Source organism: Boeremia exigua (assembly GCF_020726555.1).
Source record: "Boeremia exigua strain MPI-SDFR-AT-0100 chromosome Unknown C7974scaffold_6, whole genome shotgun sequence".
NCBI classification, from domain to species: Eukaryota; Fungi; Ascomycota; class Dothideomycetes; order Pleosporales; family Didymellaceae; genus Boeremia; species Boeremia exigua.
Window position 1 is genome coordinate 903935 of NW_025763523.1, and position 21112 is coordinate 925046.

At 56.3% G+C, this 21112-nt stretch overlaps 7 protein-coding genes across 7 annotated transcripts; 2 read left to right on the forward strand and 5 right to left on the reverse strand.

Moving 5' to 3' along the window:
- Positions 1-4691: 4691 nt before the first annotated feature.
- C7974DRAFT_453918 (uncharacterized protein) lies at positions 4692-7114 on the reverse strand. The gene is made up of 2 exons (XM_046145891.1): positions 6261-7114; positions 4692-6176 (listed from the first exon to the last, which is right to left on the reverse strand). Exons 1-2 carry the CDS (start codon positions 6845-6847, stop codon positions 4799-4801), a joined length of 1965 nt encoding a protein of 654 aa, XP_045997038.1. The 5' UTR covers positions 6848-7114; the 3' UTR covers positions 4692-4798.
- Positions 7115-7368: 254 nt separating this feature from the next.
- Positions 7369-10017, reverse strand: C7974DRAFT_394184 (ABC transporter ATP-binding protein uup-1). Its single transcript, XM_046141852.1, has 2 exons — positions 9540-10017; positions 7369-9415 (listed from the first exon to the last, which is right to left on the reverse strand). Exons 1-2 carry the CDS (start codon positions 9666-9668, stop codon positions 7382-7384), a joined length of 2163 nt encoding a protein of 720 aa, XP_045997039.1. The 5' UTR covers positions 9669-10017; the 3' UTR covers positions 7369-7381.
- A 146-nt stretch (positions 10018-10163) lies between these two features.
- Positions 10164-12781, reverse strand: C7974DRAFT_453930 (uncharacterized protein). The gene has a single exon (XM_046145892.1). The coding sequence runs from the start codon at positions 12350-12352 to the stop codon at positions 10526-10528; it is 1827 nt and encodes a 608-aa protein (XP_045997040.1). The 5' UTR covers positions 12353-12781; the 3' UTR covers positions 10164-10525.
- A 37-nt stretch (positions 12782-12818) lies between these two features.
- Positions 12819-14066, forward strand: C7974DRAFT_394189 (uncharacterized protein). The gene is made up of 2 exons (XM_046141853.1): positions 12819-13287; positions 13339-14066. Exons 1-2 carry the CDS (start codon positions 12894-12896, stop codon positions 13998-14000), a joined length of 1056 nt encoding a protein of 351 aa, XP_045997041.1. The 5' UTR covers positions 12819-12893; the 3' UTR covers positions 14001-14066.
- A 160-nt stretch (positions 14067-14226) lies between these two features.
- C7974DRAFT_184026 (uncharacterized protein) lies at positions 14227-16713 on the forward strand. Its single transcript, XM_046136427.1, has 5 exons — positions 14227-14405; positions 14566-15151; positions 15204-15517; positions 15564-15911; positions 15956-16713. Exons 2-5 carry the CDS (start codon positions 14570-14572, stop codon positions 16530-16532), a joined length of 1821 nt encoding a protein of 606 aa, XP_045997042.1. The 5' UTR covers positions 14227-14405; positions 14566-14569; the 3' UTR covers positions 16533-16713.
- C7974DRAFT_184022 (uncharacterized protein) lies at positions 16714-18740 on the reverse strand. The gene is made up of 2 exons (XM_046136426.1): positions 18372-18740; positions 16714-18316 (listed from the first exon to the last, which is right to left on the reverse strand). The coding sequence occupies exons 1-2, from the start codon at positions 18546-18548 to the stop codon at positions 16895-16897; spliced, it is 1599 nt and encodes a 532-aa protein (XP_045997043.1). The 5' UTR covers positions 18549-18740; the 3' UTR covers positions 16714-16894.
- An 874-nt stretch (positions 18741-19614) lies between these two features.
- C7974DRAFT_184020 (Alpha/Beta hydrolase protein) lies at positions 19615-21098 on the reverse strand. Its single transcript, XM_046136425.1, has one exon. The coding sequence runs from the start codon at positions 20938-20940 to the stop codon at positions 19810-19812; it is 1131 nt and encodes a 376-aa protein (XP_045997044.1). The 5' UTR covers positions 20941-21098; the 3' UTR covers positions 19615-19809.
- Positions 21099-21112: the final 14 nt, after the last annotated feature.

The following is a 21112-nucleotide window of genomic DNA, read 5'->3' on the forward strand; positions in this document are numbered from 1 at the left end:
GACGGGAGTTCGCACGTGCACGCGCCTGCGTGTGCTCACGACAAGGTCACGGGCGATGTTGAGTGAGGGTTTGGGTTACCTACTTTGGATTGCACTTATTTTTGACGCCACGGAGAATTCAAATCTGCTGTCATGCGGCGAGGTTGAGATTGCGAGTCGGACGAGGGTGGCGGATTGGGGAAGTGCAATGCGCAATGGGGTCTGGAATTGCCAATTCGGTGGATTTGCGAATGCGAATTACGGCTGAAATTAGGAGCGCGTAGAATTCCGCTCTGAGATGGACGACGACTCACAATGTCCATGGCATGAACGACATCGACGATGGCGATGTCGGCATCGTGTCGGAAGCAGGGTTCCGGCTCATCGATTCAGCGCGTGTGAGCACGTCTTAAGCTCTGAATCGAGCGGATGACCCGGAGGGGGGGGGGGGGGGGGGGGGGGATTATGGAATGTTCTTGTCAATGACAGGCAATTACATATCGATGTTTTCGCTATTGCACTACATCCACTGGTAGGTCAGTCATGGTATAGTCAGCACGTGCGGTAAGATCGCTGTATCGAGGGATGTCAAGGGTGAGGTTGAGGTTGAGGTCCCATTCACATTTCAAAACACCGAATCACCTCAACCTGACTGAAACCAATGGTCCCTTCAAGCCCAGCTAAAACTAACAAGTAGCCGCACTAGTTGGAGGAAAGTGAGACAATCATGAATGGGATTGTGTTGAAGTCCCCTTGTTGAACTGCGACATCCCTTAGAAAGGGGGCGCAGCGCGGCATGAAAGAACCCTTTGTCTCCCCCCATCGCCCTAAATTCCCCAGAATACACGCGTGACACAGCCCCTCCCTCATCCCCGGTCTCGGGCTCGTGCGACCAGGGCCTGGGGACCCGGTGTTTACGCGTGCATTGTTGTTGCGGTGTTGTTGGGGGTCTGTATGGAATGCAACTGAGATCGATATCAATATCGATGTTGAGTATTGAAAGTCTACCTGATTTGTATGCGTGGGGGATGGAGTATTGACGGCGATGAGAGTGGGAATTGGATGGGGTGGTGAGGGTGCTTGGGATTGGACGCACTGTTGGGATGGGACTTGTGGCAGTGGAATTAGGCTTGTTTGTGAGACCTGGCTGGTAGTACCAATGCACGTGTATTTTGCCTCTGTTTTGTTTGATACACAAGCACTGTTAGACTGAACATGCTGTCAGACCAGAACACTGTCTAGAAGCTTACCGTCGGCACTACTTACACACGTGAAGCCGAACCAGGCTTCTCACTCGAGGTTCACGACTTGCATTCGAATAGTGCAGCGGTAAGATCATACAGCAAATGCAGACGGCATGTTTGGGATGCCCTTCGATCATGAACAGATCGCCCATCTCCCACCCCTCCTTGTTCTTGTGTTGCATCTCGCATAAAGTCTTGCACTTTACGCTCGTGTCTATCGGTGCTTGTAAGAATATGCAGATCCCCCAACCATAGAGCAGAGGTGTACCTATAGGTAGTAAAGGCCTCTGACTGGCTATAGGAGTCTGGTTGGATGTCCTGCAGGGCAACAACGTGAGATTTGACCAACGATAGGATAGTTTATGAATTGCTACCATGGTACGTAACTACACCGTGCAATCTATTTCATGGTTGTAGGGGTTTATAAAAATCGCCAACAATTCGAGTCCCATCCAATTGTTAAGAAAGACGAGCTGTAGAAGAAATTGATAATGCCGATGCTATTGCTGTTCGTGTCTTGTAGTGACTGTCTCAGTAGACATAACGATTGCCAGAATGTGTGGACTGCCTACTTCTGGGACTCTACTGCAAGCCATCCGTGGAACGCCTGCATACTTAACTCTAGGTTGATATCAGATACTGGTTTAACAGGCTGTATGCGAACCTAAGGCAGAAACCACTTACAACGCTGCCCGCTATGTATACACTGGTAGACTACCGGTGCTTGTAAGAATGTGCAGACCCTCCCAACCATGGAACAGAGACGTGCTACAGGAAGTAAAGGACTCTAACTGGCTATAGGAATCTGGTTTGACGTCCTGCAGGTTAACGACTTGGGAGTCAACCACTAGTAGATCTAGAGCGATTTATCATTGCTACCATGGTACGTACGTGCATCGTGCAATCTGACCCATGGCTGTAGGGGTCTGTACAAATTGCCAACGACCATACCACTGTAAATCCCTTGTACCGGTCTCAGGGTGGTCCACACATTTTGGCCATCACCGATACTGTAACGACATGGACAAGCTTGGCATGTATCGGTGCTTGTAAGAATATGCGACCCCCCATGACATGGAACAGAGATGTAACTACAGGAAGTAGGGGCCTCTGACTGGCTATATAAGTCTGGTTAGACGTCCTGCAGGACAAAAACGTAGGAATTGACCAACAGTACAATAATTTGACAATTGCTACTATGGTACGTACCTACATCGTGTGATCTGTTCCACGGTTGTACAGGTCAGCATAAATCGCCAACGATTGTAGTCCTCATAAAAAAAGATCAGACCGAATCAGAGCAAGTTGAAGAATCGCATAATATCTGGCACACTGTCCCATCATACGTGCAAGTCGCAGTGCACAGCAGTCCCCGCGCCCAATAATTTATCAACGAATCGTGAATGAACTGCCGATGAAATACTCTCAATTCTCTGATAGAGCGCCTCGAAACTCTCTCAAGACATCTGCCAAGAGCTTGATCAGGATGCACGATACAGCAGCTTCTTTTCCAGATGACATACAAAGCAGCTCAGCAAGTATATAAGCTACAGGACAACACTATGGTCACGTCTGAACAACGATACACGACTACAGCTCCATCGCACGCATGCCTAGATATACAGTATTGCGCACGACCAAGCAAGTTATTCTTGCATCCAACTCCACTCCAACTCTTCCTTAAACTCTGAGGTCGCAAGAGCCATCTCTGCAGCATCTACGACCTTACTCCGTCCATCTACCCAAGCCCCCAGACCAAAGTACCGTCTACACGAGTACTACAGTACCATGTCATGTCGAGATAGTGTGCCAGCATTCAAGTGTTCCGGTCGATTTCGCGATACGAATACACGGCCAGAAGCTAACCACCAGCCACCACCATTCGAACGCCGGACACTTGCCTGAGTATTGACGGACACTAGCGACAGACACTCTTGGGCACACACTCTTCTTTTGCACGCGCACAACATTTCATGGCCACCGGTATAACCACCGGTATAACCACCGATTACCCCCCCCCCCCCCCCCCTGACGCCACAAGCCAAACAATCCTCCCCGCCCTCCCAGCGTAGGTCCAGAACACCCAACCCGCAGCTAGAAACACGCACGTGGGTGTCTCGCGCTCATCGGGAAATACATACCACGCCATCAATTCGAAACCGCCGCCCCCCACACCCGCCACACCTTCACCGACGCCACCCCCACCTCTCCGCCAGCCACCAGCAAGGCCACACACCGCTCCCCAGCCCCCCCTCGCACGCAAACACTACTGTTATACATAGTACTACCTATGTTAGGTAGGTAAACGACACACCACCCGCCTCGACCAGGATCCCACGCACACCGCCATCCACACCCGTGTCGTACATATATTGCACCCGGGCCCCCGCGGCAACCCCACACGCGGAGATATTGTACAGGGCGCTTCCTTGCGAGGCCCTGTGGATGCCCTGCGGGTGCCCTGTGGGTGACGTCACCTGCCGACCGGGGCGGGCTACAGGCTACAGGCTACAGGCTCTGGGGAGAAGGTCCGGTTGCGCGAGGTTATGTGGACGACACGCATGCAGGCATGCGTGCACACCGCACACGTCCGACGATTGCGCGGGCGCGGCGGTTTGAAGCGGGGGAGGGAGATGTGGGAAAGAGTGGAATTAAGATGGATGTATTTCGGTATTTCGGGTGAGTGTATGTGATGTGGTGAGATAGGTATGCATTCCACCGTTCGATCTCTCCCGCTGCGCCTGAATGCGGTGCAGTACAGGCCAGTCCAACACGAGCCAAACACAAGCCAGCAGTACAAGCGGGGAAAGCCGACTCCAGCAATTCCTCCAGCGGTGCCCGTACGCTCCAGCCGAACAGCCCAGACAAAAGAAACCCGCTCATAAGTATACGTATACGTATACGTATACATATACGTATAAGTATAAGTATAAGTATAAGTATAAGTATAAGTATAAGTATAAGTATAATCTTCCTCCAAAAGACAAGGTCCTCCCGATCCCCCCTTCTTGCGGTACAACCAAGAAACAAGAAGAAAAAGAAAAACGGCTCCGAGCCTCAGAATCTACGGAAACGCAGCCGCGGGGCCTGGGTATAATAAAGTGTATCTGTAAAAAAGGTGAAAACATACAAAGGAGGAATAGGAGAGTTTTTTAGAGGAGAGCGTCGACGTCGACTTTACACGAGTCCAGTGACTTTACGAGTCTGGCGACTGTTACATGCATGGCAGACGGCCGACGGGATATAACAAAGTAAAAAGAGTAATAAAAATTAGATAATAAGGGTTGTAATGACATGTAGATAAGTAAAACGCATAGGAAAGAAGCCGGGTCGCAGCGCCGGCAGAAAGGTCGCGTCAGCATCTGCTTCGGCTGGGGTATATGGGGTATCCATTTGGGGTGTGCGCGCAGACAAAGAACGAAAAAAAAAAAAAAAAAAGGGAACGAGAGCGAGAGCGAAGAGGAAGTTTAAAAAACTGCGCCAGACCGGGAACCACGGCGGCCGTTGGAATATGTTTTGTGTGTAAGTTGGTTTCGATAATTCTTCTTTTTTTTGTGCCTTGTTTTGATACGTTTCTAGGTGCCCATGGACACGCCGTCGTTGGACCCGACGAAGCCCGTCAGCGGGCCCATGTCCATGCGCAGGTACTGGTCGGGGTGGGCTTCCATGCCCTCCATGCCAGACGGCATGCCCATGGGGCCAGCCATGCCGTTGGCGTTCATGACGTGCGGATCCAGCATGACGACGGAGGGGCGGCGGCTGTTGGTGGCGGAGCCCATGTGCTGTGTGTGCTGCAGGTGCGGCGAGATCTGCGGCTGGTGGTGCGGGCTGTAGTTTTGGTTGCGCGACTGGTTCATGTGCTGGCGTGCGGCGGCCCAGGCCTGGGCTTGAGCGTGGGCTTGAGCTTGGGCCTGGGCGTGTGCGTGGGCCTGTATTGAGACCTGGGCTTGCGCCTGCGTGACGTGCATCGGCGCTTGCATGTGTGTGTGGAGCTGTTGTGAGGGGTGGATGGGGGTGGGTTGGAGGGGCAGGCTGTGGTGCTGCGGCATGGAGAGGGCGGGGGCCTGCGAGTACTTTGCGTCGTCGTCTTGGAGGGCGCTGGAATCGAGGTCGAGGTCGTCGTCGTCGTCGTCGCCCTCGGCGTCTACCTGGTCGCTCTCGCCGTTGACGGTGGCGGGCGCGGAGAAGGGCAGGCCAGAGTCCAGCTTGATGGGGCTGCTCTGGGCCGGGCGGCCGACAAAGGGCTGGGCCGGCAGACTGGCCATGGAGCAGCTGCGCGACTCGGGCAGCTGCTTCTGGGCGGCCAGACCGGCGGTGGAGTGGCGGTTCTCGCGCACGACGGCGCGCCACTTGTCGACCAGGCGGTCAAAGTCCCAGTTGCGGTAGTCCATGCCCTGCTTGCTCAGCTCCTTGGCCGTGTCCGGGCCCAGGGTGATGGTGACGGGCGACAGGTCGGGGGCGCCGGCGGCCCAGCGGTTGGCCTTGAGGTACTCGATCTCGCGGCGGGCGTGCTCCAGCTGCAGTTCGGCGTCGCGGCGGGCCTCGTGGGCGCGGGCATAGCAGCGCAGGATCTCCAGCTGCCAGTGCTCCTGGCGGGTCTGGTCGGACTGGTGCTGCCAGTGGTTGTAGGCGTCGGCAATGTGGTTGAACAGCTTCTGCGGGTCGGGGTCGAACAGCGGCGGGGTGGGCAGCGGCGGGTGGGCGTCGGAGCCGGCGGGGTAGACCTGGTTGATCTGGCGCTGGCGCTGGTGGGCCAGCAGGCGCTCGCGCACGCAGCGGTTGAGGGCGTCGAGCTGCTTCTGGGCGGGCGGGGCGATGGACCACGACTCGGCGGCGGGGAAGGGCTGCGAGGCGAAGAGGGTGGCGGGGGCGGGCAGGATGTGCAGGCACAGGGCGGGGAAGCTGAGGGCGTAGGGGTCGAAGTCGAAGAGGCCGTAGGCGGTTGCTTTGGCGCTGGTATGCGTTAGCAGGGCATGGTACGGGTGTGGGACTGCCGCAGGCCACGGGGGCCGTCACGCGCAGTAGGGACAGGACTACCTCGCATCGCGCACGCTCTTCAGCAGCTCGCGCAGGGCCAGCTCGGCCGCCCGCGCCGTCTCCAGGTCGTCGCCGTGGCGCTGGCGGGCGCCCAGCTCGTGCTTGCGCACCCGCCGCGTCGCGTCGCGCAGGTCCGGCACCCGCGAGCCCCGCGACAGCTGGCGCTGGCGAGCACCCCAAGCGACGTCTGCAAACTGCGCGCGCTCGCGGCCCGGCGGGCCCAGCTGGCCCAAATCAATACCCAGGCCCTCGTCGTCGTCGGGCTCCGGGCTCTGCACCAGCGTCGACCCCTCGCTGGCCGCGTGCTTGCCCGCCGGCGTGCTCTCGCCGCTGCTGTCCTTGCGCTTCGAGATGCTGCCCTTGGCCTGGCGCCGTGTGATGCCGCCGCGCAGCTTGCGGATGTCGTCGACGACGTGCACGCCGTCGGGGGCCTTGGGGTTCTTGGGCCGGATGTACAGGTCGAGATGCCGCCCCAGCGAGCTCGAGGTAAAGGCCTGCCCGCAGAACGGGCAGCTCTTGTCCTTGGCCGCCTTCAGCAGCGGCGCGTCGCCCGTCGAGCGCGGCGTGTCCGTGTCGGCGTCGCCCATGCCAGCCAGGTTCCGGGGTCGTGTGGTTTCAGCCCTGCATATGCGGTGCTGCTACCGCATGCTGCAAATCAAGCAGGTTCAGAAGAGGAGAGAGTGGGATTAAAGCGCCAGCCTCCTCGAAAGGAGCGCCGTGCTGAGATTGTCCAGCTTGGCACCAAATTGCACCCCCCTAAAGCTGCGCGCCCGCGTCCAGAGCTTGCGAGATGTGCGCGCTCGTACCGCGACCTCATCCGTGCTGCCCGCGGGAGCGCTAGCCCCCCAACGCCTGAGCCCGGCCAGACGGCCACGCGCCGCACCTCGACCGACCGCCTGCCGTGTTGCCAGCCTATCGTTTGCCCGTGCCCGCCGTCTGCTGCAGCCGCGCCGCCGCCCGCCCTGCCAGCGCAGCATACGCAGACATGCCGCCCGCCACCAGCTGCAGCTGGCCCCTGGCGAGCCGGTACACCGTCCCCGCCAAACCCTCAGCCTCCGAGTCGCTGGACGACTCGTCGCCACGAACCCCTGGCGCTAGCTTGTGCGGCGACGCGCCCTCCACTACGGTCCTGCCACTGTTAGCCCGCGAACGCCAATCATGCCTGTTCGGCCGCGCCTGCCCACGCCGATCTGACCGCTGCTGCTCATGCCGCTTCTGACCACCCGCGCATGCCTCTTCTGACCGCGCTCATGCCTCATTAGACCACCCCGACTCGTGACAACGTACCTCATGAAGAACCGGTCGTGTGTAATAACCAGCAGCGCCCCGTCGTATTCCCGCAGCGCCAGAATCAACCCCAGGATCGTGTCCGCGTCCAAGTGCGTAGTCACCTCGTCCAGGATTAGCAGCTGCGGCGGCGGCCACAGCAGCTTCGCCAGCGCGACCCGGACCTTCTGACCGCCTGACAGCAGAGCAAGCGGCACGTCAGACACGGTCTGGCCGTGCAGCCCCAGCCCGCCGAGAATCTGCCGCGCTTCTTTCTCCTCCATCTCAGCCCCCGCGTGCTCCATGATATGCTGCAGCGCCGTGAGTCTGGGGTCCGCCGCCGCTATCGCTGTCACCTCTTCGACCGACTGCTGCGAGAAGCGGCCGAGCCTAGCCCGTGGGTGCTTCGTTATCGATCCCGACGTTGGCACGAGGCTGCCCGCGATCAACGACACGAGCGTTGTCTTTCCGGAACCGTTGAGCCCCGCGAGGCCCGTTCGCGTCCCAGGATGTATTGTCAGTGACACGTCGATCAGCGTCGGGGCCCGCTTCGCGCCTGGATACGCAAACGTCACCTTGTCCATGCTCACCAGCGCTCCCGGGAACCTCAGATCTGGGGGCTGCCGCGGGAACGTCAGCTTCACAGGTGGCTCAAAGTCTGGTATCTCGACCTCCGCTCTGGACGTGAGGTGGTAGCCCCCGAGGTCGCGGTTGATCTTGAACCGCCCGCCCTTGAGACCCACCTCCACGCCCCAGCGCTCGTCGAGCTTCTTCTGCCTCGACGCCGCCTGCTTCAGCTTCTTGTCGTCGCCCTTGTCTTTGGCCGCCTTGATGTTGCCCGCGATTGACTTCTCAATGTGCTTCTTCTGCTTGTCCTTGGCGTCCTTCATCCTCGTCATGTGTCTGATCTTCTTGTGCTTCTCCCTTTCATAGAGGCTAAGGTTGCCGCGAAACGTCTCAAGCACCTGGTTGCGCAGTAGAAGCAACTCTTCTGCCACAGCGTCGCCGAAGTCGCGGTCGTGCGTGGTGATGAGGATTGTCGTATTCGTCATGTCGTTGATGTAGTCCTGCAGCCAGATGATCGAAGGTAGGTCCAGAAAGTTGGTCGGCTCATCCAGCAACAGCACGTCCGCATACTGCGTCAGCGCACATGCAAGATCGCACCGCGTCTGCCACCCGCCTGACAACTGCGACATGGGCTGGTCGATGCGGTCCTCCTTGAACCCCAGCCCAAGCAGTACCCGCCTCGCCTTCGCCTCCGCTGCCGCCGCGTCCATCAGCTCGAGCGCACCCTGCACCCCCGCCAGCAGATCCGCTGCCGCCTGCGTATCCTCGGCCATACGCGTGGCATCGACTTCAGCCTCGCCTTCCTCCACCGCCAGCTTTGCCTCCTCCCAGAGCTCCTCCAGCCGAATCAGCTCCTTCCGCGCCAGTTTGCCCCTGGCCCCACTGCGCCTCTCCGCAATCCGATGTCCCTCCTTCAATCGCTCCTTCATGCGCTCCGCTCTGATCCTTCGCACCCCCCGCACCGCCGCCATCCCATCCCCCGCCTCCAACGCCTCGGCCAGCATCCGGGCCTCGCGCGTATACCGCTCGCGCACGCGGTCACTCCTTACGACATGCTGGAGCACCGTCTCCGCCTCGCGCTTCTCGATCACGCCCTCGTCCCCGATCTCTTGTTCCTCGTCTCGCGTCTGGCCCAGCAGCAGGATCCGTGTGCTCCACGGGATCCCGGGCACCAGCCCGTCGGCGATAGCTTTGCACAGGGTAGATTTCCCGGTGCCGTTGCGGCCGACGAGGACGTAGTGGCGTGCTTCGACGAGGTGGAGGGTCGTGCGTGACAGGAGTTCGCGGTTGGCGACGGAGATTGTTAGGTCTTTGATAAGGATCTGGGGGGTCAGCGGAGTTAACAGTGGTAAGTAGGCGGCGGATATGGAGGTAAGAGAGCGGGAGATTTTGGACGTGAGTGGTGATGCAGTGTAGAATCTCAAGTGTAAGTGTAGGCCAACATACCTCCTTCGAAGCAGGTGCATCCAACGCATCCAACGCATACCGAGACTGCTGCGCCGTGACCACAATGTGGCCGCCGCCTGGATGTTCCTCCGGCGTCTCGGTTCCTTTCTCCTTGCCTCTGCGCACCATAGCTGCTACTGACCTTTCTCTTGCCTTTGCTCTTTGTCTTACGCTCTTGCTTTCGCTTTCGCTTTCGCCTAATCTTAATCTTAATCTTAATCTCGATCTTGAACTCACTCGTCAGACTCAGCCTCAACCTCAGAAGCAACCCGACCACCGTACCTTCAATCGCAGCACCGTATCCCGCGTGCGTCAAATATCGTTGTCCGCACCCGCAACCCCCTTCTCGCGCGCTTTATATACCCACTCCCCATACACCCTTCCTCGCCTACACACCGCGCCGATCGCAAAAAGTTAGCGTGCTGTGGCGCCGCCAAGACGCGCTCAGGATGAGTCGAGAGCGGCGCGTGTGATTGGCTGGGAGGTGGGGGCGGGATGACGCAGGGTGGGTGTGGCGCGGGGTGTGGCGCGGGGTGTGGCGCGGGTGGGACTGCGACTGCGATTGTTGGGACGTTGGAGGTGCTGGGAGGGGTGGGGAGGGTTGGATGGGTGGTTGGGGTTGGGGTGTGGGTGCAGACGCCGGAGTGCTTGTGTTGCCTCCTTCTTCCTTTCGGTGTCAGTGTTGGTGTCAGGTGCTTCCTGCTGCCTCGCTTCTTCCATGTACAAGATATTCAAACACCGGCACTATTGATATTCACTGCATTTTTCTCCCCGCTGATCACTCTCGATACTTTAAATCACGCTCTTTTACATTAGCCTACTCTACAACAACTCTAAGCTATGACCCACGTGTCTGGCTGGCTCAATTTGCATCTCAACTCTCTGTGAAAATCTCCATCTCCCACACCATCTCTATCTCTACTCACCAAGTTACTCGAGACTCATACTCTAGCTTTGAACACGCATCTCGCACACCCACCCCATACCTACGTTCCCCCCATACACACATCCCGATACTCAAACCCCTCCCCCCCAGCGTCCCCCACCGCAAACCACGCCCTCAACGCCCCCAACACCTCCCGACTCAGCGGCGTATGCCCGAGCTCCAACCGCGCGCGCGCCGCGCGCGGCGACTCTATCGACGGGCTCAGCGGGCGGTGCGAGCAGGACAGCGCAGCGCCGGCTTTGGAGGGGTAGGATGTCGGATTTGGGGTCGGGGGTGTGAGGACTAGGGAAGGGGGTTTGGGGGCGGGACGGTGGGGAGAGGGCGGGAGGTAGGGGTATGTGGGGCGAGTGGAGGCGGGGGTCGCCGTGAAGGGGTTTCTGAATAAGGGCTTTTTGAGGGCGGATTTTAGGACGGCGGGGTTCGTGACGGCGGGGGTCTCCGTAAAGGGAATTTTGAACACGGGCTTTTTAAGGGCGGATTTGAAGACGGCAGGTTTTGTGACGGTGGGTGTCTCCGTGAAGGGGTTTCTGAACGCGGGCTTTTTAAGGGCGGGTTTCAAGACGGCGGGTTTCGTGTAGTCCGGGGTCGTGAACTTAACCTTCGCACGAGGACGCGGCGCTTCGCCTTGGAGTTTGGGCAGCTGCGCGGCGCTGAAGCACATCGCCTCCAAGCTGGGAGCTCGCCACTGCTCCACGGTCGCCACAGGACTATCCGGGGAAGCAAGGAGTACCTGCAGTTCCGCCTCGCGATCGCTGTCTGAGTCAAACAGCGGTCTGTCAACCAGCGGCGCCCACGACGGTCTTGCGCGCCACCCTGGCCCAGGCAACGTAGGCAGATGCCGCATACCTGCCCTACGGGCAGGCGCGGCTTCGACACCAGCTGCTTCTTTCCGCCGAGACATATGCTGCCACAAATCGTCGTCGTCAGTCCCCGTGAGAGACGTTTCCCACTGCCCATCAACATGCTGGGGATACTTTGCCGCAGCGCCGTGTACCACATGCTCTCCCGTTTGTCCGGATGGGATTATCTTGTAGCCCGCCCGCTGGGTTGCGGCTGTGGCGCGCTTTTCGCCGGCGGTGTCGAGGGCGAGGTGGTAGTCGCACCATTGGGAGCGGGTCTCAGCGACAGAGGGGTTGCGGGAGGGACCTGTGGGGAGAAGGGGGGACGGGGGACGGGAGGGCATGAGAAAGGTTGGGGTGAGGGGTTTGATAGGGGATTGAGGGTTTTGTAGAGGTGGGTGAGAGACGTTTTTGGGCAGTGTGGGCGTTGGTGCGCTGGTAGCGTGTTCTGAAGCAGGCTGCAGAAGTGGTTCGTGGTCCTGCAAAGGCTTTGTGCGGTGTGGTGCGTTGGCATCCTCGTCTTCGCTACAATTTTCTACAGTAGGCTGCCTAGACTTTTGAGGTCGGGCTACTGAAGCTGCGAGAGTCACTGAGATGTCGCCTGAGCCTTCGTCTGAGTCGGAGTCTGGGAAGGCGCCTGGCACATGGGTTGTCTTGACCCTTTTCGCGGGCGGTGCCATCTCCATTTTGGATCGCAAATTGCTTTGTACAGCGCTTGGAGCTGGTACTGCATTCCGAGGCACTTCATGAGTCACGTCTTGTGCTGCGCGTTTGGAAGTGTTCTCAGCCGCTTGCTGATGTCCGTTCTGATTTGCAGCTTTCCTAACTGTACGTAGTCTTCCTTTTCTTATCTGGTCTTCGATAACATATCGGGGGCGCTTAGATGAACTAATTACATCGAAGCGACGCGGCAGAATCTCATCTGTGTTCTCATCGTCGGAGCTCGTTGGTGACAGAGGATCGTAATTGACAGGCGGGCCACGGCCCAACGGATATGGTAAGTGAATATCTGACTTACGAATATACATGACTGCGATTACTATGTTACTGTTTCGAAGTCAATCTGAGTGTGAACAGCGTGGATGGACATATACCCATGAAGTTGCTGAACGAATCTAAGGATCATGAGACAAAGACGTTTGGCGTAGATGGCACAAAGCTTCGTCTTGCACAATGATGTTGGTTACGTTTGTACTTATTCTCTTTGTCTTAGACTTGCAGAAGCCATTCAAACATTGTGCGCCGCGCGTGTAGACGGATACACGCACCCCCTGGCGCCATCATTAGCCTTGAGCGTAAAAAGGCTATGCGGGTCTTTTGATTCTGAATGAAAAGCCAGCTGCTAGAGTGATGATGACGATGGTATTGGTTGAAGGACGGTCGACGGTCCAACACCATTCACCGATGATCATCGATCGGAAGCGACCACCAATCGGGGTCCGCGCTAACATAGAAACCATCCTAGTGCTGAGCTTAAGTCCAGCGACCTTAAGTCCGCATGGTAATTGCAACGCGGGGTGATATAAAGCTGCGAGCAAGCCATGGGCCAAGAGTCGCACGCTGCTCAAAATGCCGGACTTGCACACCATTCGCGCTGGCATCGCAGAACTGCCCCGAGGGCTTCCACTCGTGATTGCGCTGGTTGGAGCAACCACAGGCATTGGATCTTACGTCGCAAAGGCATGGGCGGTAACCTTCGCGGAGCATGGGTCGAAGCTCCGTGTGTACATTGTTGGCCGGAATGCCGCCCGCGCAGAGGCTCTCCTCAAGTTTGGTCGCGAGACCAGCCCCGGGTCAGACTGGCGTTTCGTACAGGCAAAGGATCTTTCTGTTATGCGCGAAGTAGATGAGATTTCTAGAGCCATCATTCAGCTGGAGGAGACGTCGCCATTCGCTGGCGGCCCGGCAAGGCTGGACGTCTTGTATCTGAGCCAAGCTCAATCTCCACTACAGGAGTCGAGAGGTAGACGAACCGTCCGCAGGCCCTATGCAGGTGCTAATACATCGCTTGTAGTCACCCCAGAAGGTCTAGACACCCAGATGTCCCTTCTCTACTACTCTCGCGTCCGATTTATCCAGAATCTGACGCCACTTCTGATCGCCTCTCCGGTTAGCGCGCATGTAGTCTCTATCTTCGCAGGGAACACAGAGGACAGCGTCAGGCCAGGCGAACTTCCAATCGGAACGCCACTGCCAGACACGTACGGCATTACGACTGTGCGGCGAAACGTAACTTTTATGAAAACTTTCCTTTTTGAAGAGCTAGCCAAGGTGCATGCTGGCAAGATTAGTTTCATCCACATCTACCCCGGACTAGTCGATGGACCTGTCTTCTACATCGATGCGAATCCGTTGTGGTTCCGCGTTGCCTGGCAGGTCATCAAGCGATTGATGAGTTGGTACATGACGAGCCCGGAGGTTTGTGGGCAAGTGATGGTGTTCCTTGCCACGAAGAGGTATCCTGCCAAGGGCGCTGTATCTGAGGGGGTCGAAGCCGCTCTTAGCTCGCAGCACGAATTGGGAGGGGGCGCTTATGCAGTTGGCCAGAGATGTGATGAGAGCAAGGTTGTCAGTTGGGCAGCGCTACGAAAGGAAAACACCGGAAAGAAAGTGTGGGAACACACGATGGAACAGCTTGAGCAGCTTGAAGCGCATCAGGTAACTGATCAGCACTGATGCTGCTATCAAATAGATTTTAAATTTCGCGAAGATCATTGTACACAACGTGATGCTGCAAGCAGGGTGCGAAGGATGCGTCGTCATCGCTGGCGTAAAGTTCGTAGCGAATCGGTTATTCGGCTCGTGATTGGACCGGCATGCGCTTGCCGCTGTACAGTACAGCATCCTTTGTCATCAAAGTAGAACAGGTTCGCCACTGCCCTGGACCTCTTGCCATCTTCATGTGAAATCCTCATGTCGGACCTGCCCCAAAGCTCATCACGTCCATTACGTCCACTCCTACCAGCCACTTCCCCTGGCCGACCTGCGGGGCAAACAAAGCCAAGGGACAGTGATCGGGAGACGGCTGTCCGCGCGCACGCTCGTGCAGCGTGCGAACCCTGCCGCAAACGTAGGACTAAGGTACGTCCGACGCTTAAGCTACTGGTTCGACACCAACTCCTCTTCGCTAGTGTACCCAAGAGCGCCCTGCGTGCACCGCCTGTTCTCGACGACAGACCCGATGCACCTACGTAGGGGACGTAGGAGAGAGCCAAGTTCAAGCTATTAAAAGGAAGTACAGTGAGATGCAATGTGCAAATGCGGTCTACGAGGAACTCTTTGACGCGCTTCGAACGAGGGACCGCTGCGATGTAGGCGCAATAGTGCAGCAAGTCAGGAGTGGCGCAGACGCCGATACTATACTTAAACGCATCCGGACCGGCGACCTCTTGTTACAGCTCGCTCTCGCTCCAGAAACCAGGTATCGATACGAGTTTCCGTATCTGCGTGAGATCCCCGCGTTCTTGCTGACCCCAGACAATCCGTATTCAAACACTGTCATACACGAATACACACCCAGGCGGAGCGACTCCGATGATCAGACGTCTATGACCCCAATCAATGTCAGCAGATATGGAAGTGCGTATTGGACTCCTCACCACGCGGCACGATATGTAGACGCGAACTTGGAACGGGTCAAGCCATCCATGTGGACCTCAGTCAGCTCCGATGATTCCCTGATGCGAGAAATGCTCGGATTGTACTTTGGCAATGAGTATCAAGGCGCCCCCTTCTTCCAGAAAGACTATTTCCTCGAGGACATGGCTGCAGGGCGCCGTCAATACTGCTCGCCCTTGCTTGTCAATGCAATACTGGCAGTGGCGTGTGTAGGCCGGCTTTCTTCCGCAAAGACGATACTCTTCCTGACCACATTTGCAGCACTCTTATACCAGTCACAAGGACCGCGTTGAGTTTTGGAACTGCGATACTCTTTGCTACCGCTTCCTTGCTGAGAGTCGTCGCTTCCTAGAATTGGAGTTGCTGAAACCTACGCTCACGACTGTCCAAGCCTTACTTCTGCTTCAGATCGTGGCTTGCTTCAATGGGGCAGACGGAGTCGGGTACCACGTTTATATGACGCAAGCTGTAAAAATGGCCATAAAGCTGCGACTACTCGAGGATCTCACCAACGCAGGTCGGAAGGAGCAGAATGCCCGAAATTTCACAGCTTGGGTTCTGTATGCGTGGCAAGGGTAAGAAGAAGGCCGAACTACATGAGCTTATCTGACTAGTGTGTAGGCTCCTGGCATACCAGCACCACCTTCCGCCATTGATCACCGCTCCTCCCGTGAAACCATTGCCACATCCAGTAGACGACCGAGGATGGTACGGCGAGATTGCGTACAAGTTTCCAGCTTCTCCCACCCTACATGTCGCTCATTTTGGACCTTTGTTTAAAGCGTTGGTAGAAATCTGGACCATTTCATTAGATATTGCAGCCCGTTACTGTACCGAGAGTTCTAGTATGTCAGAACTCTCGATTCCGGACGTCTGTCATTACTACACCAAGCTGATGCAGTGGGAGAGCGCTCTTCCCGAGTTTCTAAAACCGCATCGAATTGTTACGCCATACCAACTGCAGCTTCAGTGAGTCCCCATCTCAGATTGAGTTCACTATTAACCCATGGTAGTATGTGGTTCAAGAACACCGTCATCAAGCTGCTGGAAGAACCCATGACAACACGCCTGGAGGGCCCTGATCACTTGACTGACGTACTAAACTACCTGGGGAGTCATCCCCGAGCGATCTTGGCTGAAACAAAGAGACACTTTGAGACAATCATTCGCATATTCTACCTAAGACATGGCTTCGAGGCGATGAACATGAACAACTGCCACTTTCTCAGCCTATTCGCATTCGTGGTACATGCTGCCATCCAGTCTCGGACTTCAGACTCGCAACTACAATCTTTCCAGTCGAGTGTTGTTTTGGCAGCAACAGGCTTGCGCAACCAATGCCATTCGACCTACGTCGCTCGGATGGTTTTTCATGCCGTACGGGGTGCGATGGGACCAGAATTGGCCTCACTGATCGACAAATATACAGAACAGGGGAGTATCAAGGAGACCGAGCCACCGGAGGGCTGGGAGCCGTTCACGACCTGGACATTTGACTCGGGTAGTATTGCAGATGACAAGGAGACTTTAAATCTTGGTAAGCTCTTTGATGCGGCGAGGCTGAGCGATGTGCCAAAATCTGTAGCTTAGGGATGCATCTTAAAGGAGCGATCGCAGCCATCATTCAACTGGGAGCTGCGATTGAAGCCGTTTCTTTCGCCAGCATGTCGTCACCAACAAGTCAGCAGACAGCCTCAACATTCTGTGGTACTGTCATGTGTCTGCATGAATCAGCACAATCCCTACATTTTACCCCGTTAGGGATCTCAAACCGAGCATGTTGGTCGCTAGATTAGCTCTAGAGAGGTCCCTACGTTGTAATTTGGAGTTCAGACCACGCTTCGCAGCAATACGAAGTCAGTTTAAAGGAGCTGGAAGAGAAAGGACATCATTATGATTAACGATTCATCAAGCATCTCTACGTAATCCACAACACCTACTATATGACCGACCTACGGCGACCCACTCTTTGGCGCACCGTTCAACTTGAAATACCCTGGCTGCAGCTTCTCGAAAACGCCCGTAGGATCGTACTTCTTGCTGATCTTCTGCAACCGCGCCTTATTCGCCGCACCGTAGCTAGCGACAGGATCTTGCCATGGGCTGGCGTAGTTCATGTACAAATATGGGACATCTTTGCCCTTGGCCTTCGCAGCAGCGACAGCGCGGTCCTTGACCTTTGCGGCAAAGGCGTTGAGACGCGCGTCGTCAGCGGGATTGGACCACTTCAGTGCGACCAGGACGTTCATGAGGGGCCCATCGGCGGCATCGAGGCCAAGCGCGTTGCCACCACGTGTCTTCGTCTTCTCGAGGATGGGCTCAGTGAGGACTTGCAGAGAGAGTGAAGGGATGACATCGGCGGCATCGGTGATGGCGACGACCTCCTCAAGGAATATGGCTGAGGTAGTGGTAGCTAGGTCTTTGTCCAGCTTGAAGGTGAACGTCCAGAATGCTTGTCGGAGGCCTGCACCACTAGCGGGACCCTCAAGAGCTTTAGTGAGCTCGGCAAGGCTTTGGACTCGGGTTCCGTCTTGAATGGCGCCGGGGATCGAGTTGTATTCGGCCAGGACGGTGGCGTTGGGTGTGGGGTCAGAGTATTCAAGCTCGAGCGAAGCAATAGCAATGCCCTGCCAAGCAAACGATAGAATTTGGTGTGCTTTGCCATCCTTGGTTGCGCTCATGCCGAGATTGTAATAGGCCTCGATCAGAGCTGGGAAAGATGGCTCGAGGTAGACTCGTGAGCCTCCCCACATCTGCCCCTGTGAAATGGCTTGGACGTTGAATTGAGTGACGATACCAAAGTTGTTGCCACCGCCACGCAAAGCCCAGTAGAGATCAGGGAATGATGTCTGGCTGACGTTGATAATGAGGCCAGATGCTGTGACAACTTCGTAACTTAAGACATTGTCGCATGCAAGACCATATGTGCTGGAGAAATACGAGATACCCCCACCAAGGGTCAGACCTCCGACACCGACGCTGGCGACGCGGCCTCCAATGACAGCGACCTGATCTTTCTCCAACGCAGTGTAAATGTCAAACCAAGTATTGCCGGGTCGGAAAGAAGCAGTCTTTTTGTCAGCCGCCAAAGATATTTTGTTGAGGTTCTCAAAGCTGATGGTAATCCCGCCGTCGATGTTAGAACCTCCAGGCACAGCGGAGTGACCACCACTCTTGACAGCAAAAGGACATTGTGTCAATCGCGAGATTAGAACAGCGGAGGATACATCACGTGGCTCAGCGGGTTTGAAGACACACTGAGGGGTGATCTCGCGTTGTTGGGCGGACCAGTAAGAGCTGACGAACGCTGTGTACGCTGTCTCTTCCTGAAGTTCGACCTTGCTGTCGCCAAAGATGAGACGGAGAGAGTTGCACTGAGACTCAGTTAGCGTAGCTCATCACTTTATAGTACACATCGTGTCGGCTTACAGCAGCAGAGCAGCCACCGGTAAATGACCTGTCCACAAGTGGTGCCAAGTCGGGGAGTTCTGAGACATTGATGCCATTATCCAGGAGTGCTTTCGTGATGTTGAAGTCCGCTGGTTCGAACGTGCTTTGAGCTGTTGCGCCGGCAACCAAGATCGTCAAAGGTACAGTCGTCTTCATCTTGGCGGGTAATTGCTGGTATTATAACCGCAAGGTCAAATGAGACAGGAACTGCCGTGTGAGATGGAGGTCACTGATTCCGGAGTTGTGCGGCAGTTCCTGCTTCTTCTATAGGCGTTCAATTTGCCATGCTTGCCAAATAGGCAGGGGTAATCTTGTGGCCTGGAGTACTTGGGGCTGACCTTTGCTAAGGAGTGCAATGGCCCGCTTGCTTGTGCGCTTGACCAGTCATCGTGAACTACCGGGTTCGGGGCACAAGCGTGCTGCATCCGAATTGTGGACTACATGTCTGGAAGCGCGGCTCAGGTGGGAGCAGCATCCTGGCACGTCGATTCGTGTGGGTGTATGTAGATTAGTACCACCGCTTCGTTTAGACTCGAGGGTGTCAGTAATAAGCCTTAAGGCCAGCATGGTACAGCAAAGAGAAATCGGAGTCTAGTACATTCAAGACTCTTCCCGTGCAGAGGAGATTACCCCAAATAGTGCCAGCTGCAAGGCTACGCTGCATCCTGCGGAGTTCCAAGAACCGAATAGTAATACCGAACGCCACCAGATCACTACATGAACTTAAAGCATGCGCTGACATTGGCCGCACAATTGCAAATGAAGCAGAAAAGCGCTCGAAGATGTTCATTGTAGAAGTTGTTGCGGAAGGTTCAACAACGGTGGAAAGTGGTCTAATTTGGTTACAACTGTATGTGGCACCCTTTCCTAAGTTTGCCGGCGAGCCGCACCTTTCCGTCTTGAGATCTTGCATCAGGCCGTGGGCACGCCGTGGCTTCCAGCCGCACTCAAGGAGATTACCCCGACAAAATCCGTTGGCCAGCAACACACTTTTGCTGGTGGACGCGGCACGATGGGGAAGCTGCATGATTGCCTATCCACGATGCTATTGATTTGGTCGCACACCACGAATTTAAGACCTACATATGTAGTAATCGACGCGCAATCCAGTTGCAGGCTTTCCTTTTCGGCGAAACTGCTGGCCCACAGGGACAAATAATACGTTCTCATTATGCAGGGGAATATTGTCGTGTACGTTCGTGATCATTCCGACCACGCTCTTGTTCTGGCTGGTCAAGCGTTCTCTGCTGTCACTATCCAAGGAACTGGTCGTAGGTCCCCAACATTGTGACTACAGTCAGCTATACTTAGTCTCAATTCTACCGCAGCCGGTGAGTTGTGCAAGTGGTGTGGGTGATGCAAGAGTTGCTGTTCCCATCTTGAAGACGTTCATGTACAGACTGATGCCCAGGCCTCCCTACAGCTTCTTACGGCTCAACCACTCCCCAGCTCTCGTCGCACACGCACGCGCCTCTTTATCAAAACCGACGATGTTACCGATTAGCAGCACGTCGTGTGGCACGTTCTTCTCTATATCCAGCGTGACATCATTGCCCGCCTCCTTCATCTTCGTAGCCCACTCGCAGTCGTCGAAGTAGAGGATCTCGCCACCGCCCGTGTTCACGAACATTGGGACCGGGGTTGTGAATGTGCGATTCTTGTGCGTCGCGTATGGGTTCGACAGCGTTTCCTTGCCACCGAGGCCTCCATACGCGCCCGAGCCCCACAACGTGAAGGGCAATGACAGGTAATCGGTGGTGTAGTTGGGGTTGTCGTGCACGAACGAGCCGGACGTGTCTGACGGATCGAGCCACGGGCTCCACAGCAGCGCAGCGGAGGGGTTTGGCAGACGTAGGTCTGCGCCGAACTCGGTGATGTAGCGCAGCAGCGAGATGGCAGCGTTGCCGCCCGCGCTATCGCCTGAGAGGATGATGTCGGCGGGCGCGATGTGAAGGTCGTTCAGCAGGTAGAGGTACGCGGTCAGGCTGTCCTGCAGCGCGGCGGGGAACGGGTTTGAGGTCTTGGATGCGGGCAGCGTGGATATACGGTATTGGGGCATCAGTACGTGGGTTGCGCCGGTGTGCTTCTCGAGGAGCTTCGCGAAGTAGCCGCTTGCTTGCGTTCGGCCGTCACCGGAGACGAACGCGCCGCCGTGGATGTGCAAGATGACCTTGAGATTGGTCTTGTCTGCTGACGCAGACAGCGGCGTCGGGTACCAAGTGGCACCGATCTCGACAGGCTGGACATCATTGCTGATGCGAAGCGGGCCCTTGTATTGGTCACCACCCGCCGGCTGGATACGCACAAAACGCTCCTTCTCACTGCCCGGCGTGAGCAGCGTTGGCGTCTTGACTTCGATGTTCGCAATATGATAGATGAAGTTGAAGAGAATACGCGTAGTCAGCGCCTGGCGGAAGGTCCATTCTGGGTGCTGTCGGCCGTAGCTCGTGAGGTACTTGACGATAAAGAGGGGAAGGCGGAGAAGCTCGAAACCCAGTGCGGCGAGCACGTAGGCGCCTTTGATGGGTTGGTAGGTCAAGAGGGCCATTGCTGAGGGCGATTTGAAGGTGAGGGGGCCTCCAAGACGGAATCTATGGTGGCTTTTAGCATTATACTGGCTGGTCAGCAGCTGAGACTCGAGTTTGGGAGCTCTTTGGATCGATGACGATCTGAGCCGAGGCAACTCTGCTAGCGCCGTTTGTCTCCCACGACGCGTGTCA